The 3,189-nt window shown below is 33.6% G+C and overlaps 1 protein-coding gene across 1 annotated transcript in view; it reads right to left on the reverse strand.

Annotated features, from left to right (window-relative positions):
- TRIADDRAFT_62656 (uncharacterized protein) overlaps nt 1-1,251 on the reverse strand; it is a gene marked incomplete at both ends in the record, with an annotated part of 4,043 nt that extends 2,792 nt beyond the window's left edge. Inside the window, 2 exons of the mRNA XM_002118600.1 lie at nt 32-270; nt 504-1,251. Of these exons, the coding sequence (XP_002118636.1) occupies nt 32-270; nt 504-1,251 (987 nt within the window). The remainder of the gene's footprint in view (nt 1-31; nt 271-503) is intronic.
- Nucleotides 1,252-3,189: the final 1,938 nt, after the last annotated feature.

Consider the following 3,189-nt stretch of genomic DNA (forward strand, 5'->3'; position numbering starts at 1 on the left):
TCGTAGCTCCAAGTGTAACGAATAAGAAAACCTTGTTTGTAACCAATTCTTTAACAGCTTTTGGTAGCTCTTTAATACTATTACCGTAGTTATTGTCAATTACAGATTTACCGATAGCAATCTTAGCACGCTTTTCTTTGTTTTTCTCGTATTCTGGTAAATGCTTGGGATAGGCTAGTAAAGGAACCGCTGTCATAGCCATTAATATAGCAGATAATACATAGCCAAACCACCAAGCGCCAACCCATTGCGGATCGGAAGAGTTGATATCTATGATGGGCGAAAAACGATACTTTGATTATTCATTAGACTTAGACTAGTTTGATTATATGATTGTATATTTTTTATCCATTTTTCTATCATGAATTTACAGGCCTTGAATAACTTGATAATTACATAGTTAGAGCGGTTTTTGTCGACTCAACTTTGGTCGCAAAGTAAAATGAAAATTCGTCGAGTCTATATAGTAATAACAATTCACTTGCAATTTAATATCATGATACCTGTTGGTCTAGTAGGCCAATCGACAAAGAAATTTAAGAAAGCGCCTCCTAGTAAATATCCAGCTCCAGGTCCAAGAGAAGCTAACGCGCCAAATACACCTATGTAGATAGGTGATGCTGTTGGGCTGACATTTTCGTCGAGATAGGGAAAAGCGATAGTCCAAATAATTGTCGACCCCATACCAGAAATAAGTTGGCCCAAGGAGAGGATAAAAAGTTGTACAGATGACGAAGATATCGCACCACTAATACAGCTACTACCGGCTGTTTCATTACATATACTGCTTACATTTAAAACCGCAGAATATTGATAACGTCCGTAAATGAAATGAGGAGAAGCAATAATCATCGATCCGATAGCCATTAATATACTTCCAGTCGCTACCCATTTCCCTTTATGCGTATGAGCAGCGAAAAAACTAAATATAAAGCCAAATACACCCGCTCCAACATCATACATGGCTGCCATAACCCCAATTTCCGTACTAGTAAATCCAAATTGCTTCTCTAATGGAAGGACCGCAGCAGACATTAACCCAGTAACTTGCATCCCAGCCAAAAAGACGAAGGCGCCTACATGAACTGTCAACCATTTGGCCGAATTAAAACATTGTAACCAATTTGGCTGACATGGTCCATAGCCAAATTTACCATTATATGGGGTCACATTGTCGTCATCTTCACTATTTTTTATATATAATTTAGCAGAAGAAGAATTCTCGTTTTTACTTAGCGTAGTATTGGACATTTTTCAAGTTGGACTCAATGATAATTTAGTGTGGAATTGGATGGTAAACTGACTGAATACTAATGCAAAAATTAGCCGTGTAATAAAATATTCTGGTTGTTAAGCACTTGTACACAACATCTACAGTAAACCCTTACGTTAAACTATCTCTGGTGGATGAAATAAAAAATAAATCAATTAATAACTTAACTTAATAACAATTCCTTCTATGATTAACATGGAAAAGAAATTGTCTAACTGAACGAGATAGAACGATGCCGAAAGAAAATGCGTTTTTCTTATACCATAAAATTGATTGAAATGACGTTATAACGTTATAACAACTGATTGCCTAATAATATCCCTATCAATCAACAAGCCAGTCAGAATCCTGTTCTGCCTCTTGACCTCTAGAGTCTTGAATAGCAAACGCAGAACTGATTGACAGAACTGTACTGTTATTGAGAATTTGTAGGCGTTCCAGGTAGACTCTGTACTGCACCGCTCAAACGAGTACATTTACTACATTTATAGCAATATGCTACGATATGTATATTGACATCAAGCCGTATAGTATTTAGTTAGTTACTTATCATTGGAGTCCACCTGATAATAGAGTAGTGTGATGGAGAGTTTGATGAGTCAGCGTTAGCGGTATTAGTTGCCATGTACAGAAATACACAAAGGCTTTAGTAGAAAAGGGATACTTTAATGTAGACTATAATTGCGTACAATGTAATGGGTTACGATAAAACAACGTGTAAACTGTCGTAAACTAACGTCAGAAAATATTAACATTGTGACTGTTGCAACTAACGAAATCTGAAGTAGAAATCGCTGTACTGAAATAGGTTACTATAGATCTCTCCTTGTAGATTCGAGAGAAACAAATTGGTTTATATTCACTCTCTTTAAATACCGTATTTAAAAGTTTGAGATATAATACTGTAATCATAGTACTAACGTAAAGAACTATAATTAATTATACCCCAATTTATTGATACCATCAAATTACGCAGCGATAGTATCAATAGATAACTACAGTATAATTATCCATTAGGCTAATTTATATTTTTAATACATCAACATACAGTACTTCGATCATTTGAATTTGGTGCCAGTTACGCGGGCACGAAAATAGCAAAGTCTTAAAATAATATTCAAGTAAATCCATCCCTTATGCATCCTATACTATAGCACTATTATTAGTTTCTTACACGTTGAGAATATATAATTATCCAATTCTAGTCAATTATTTTCATCATTTATTCGATACGTCAATTGATTAGATTAGAGATTTCCTGTAATCAAAACGTTTTTTGATTTATAAATTTTACTTCGGAAAGTCAGTAGTATGTAATTTCAAAGATTCTTTGTTATATTATGACTGCTCTCCTTTCTATAGTATAGTTTGTTTCCTATACCTTCGAAAACTTTAAATTTGGAACCACTTGCAACTGAACACACAGATCCATGAGAAGAAGATTATAATATTATCAAATGGCTTTATCTTAAGCAACAATATAATTTTAAGTCAATGTAAGCGGCGATAAAAATATGATATACTATCTTATAGGATCGAGAGTTATCAAAAATTATCATGTTATACGAGTAGTAGATCGTACAAAAGAAAGAATAGATTTAATTGATACAATTAATCAAATGAAAAAATTAAATACCGTTCATAAGAAAATATTTATTACAACTTAACATTAACTTAACAATAAAACAATCTACGTATTGAAACATGCTTAATCTCAATAAATATCTCACCGAACATCAGTTAGTTTACTGAAATAATCATTGAAGTATGCAAATCGATTCTAGAAGTCATACTTTTCTTCTGTAGGTGTATCTTCTCGACTATCATTAGCATATTGAATTTGATACGTATCGGTTGTTTCTTTGCTACTAGCAGGTAGGTTCTTGTTTTTTTGCTTCGATGATTTAATCTCTGCT

This window comes from Trichoplax adhaerens, genomic scaffold (genome assembly GCF_000150275.1).
Source record: "Trichoplax adhaerens TRIADscaffold_270 genomic scaffold, whole genome shotgun sequence".
Taxonomy (NCBI): Eukaryota; Metazoa; Placozoa; class Uniplacotomia; order Trichoplacea; family Trichoplacidae; genus Trichoplax; species Trichoplax adhaerens.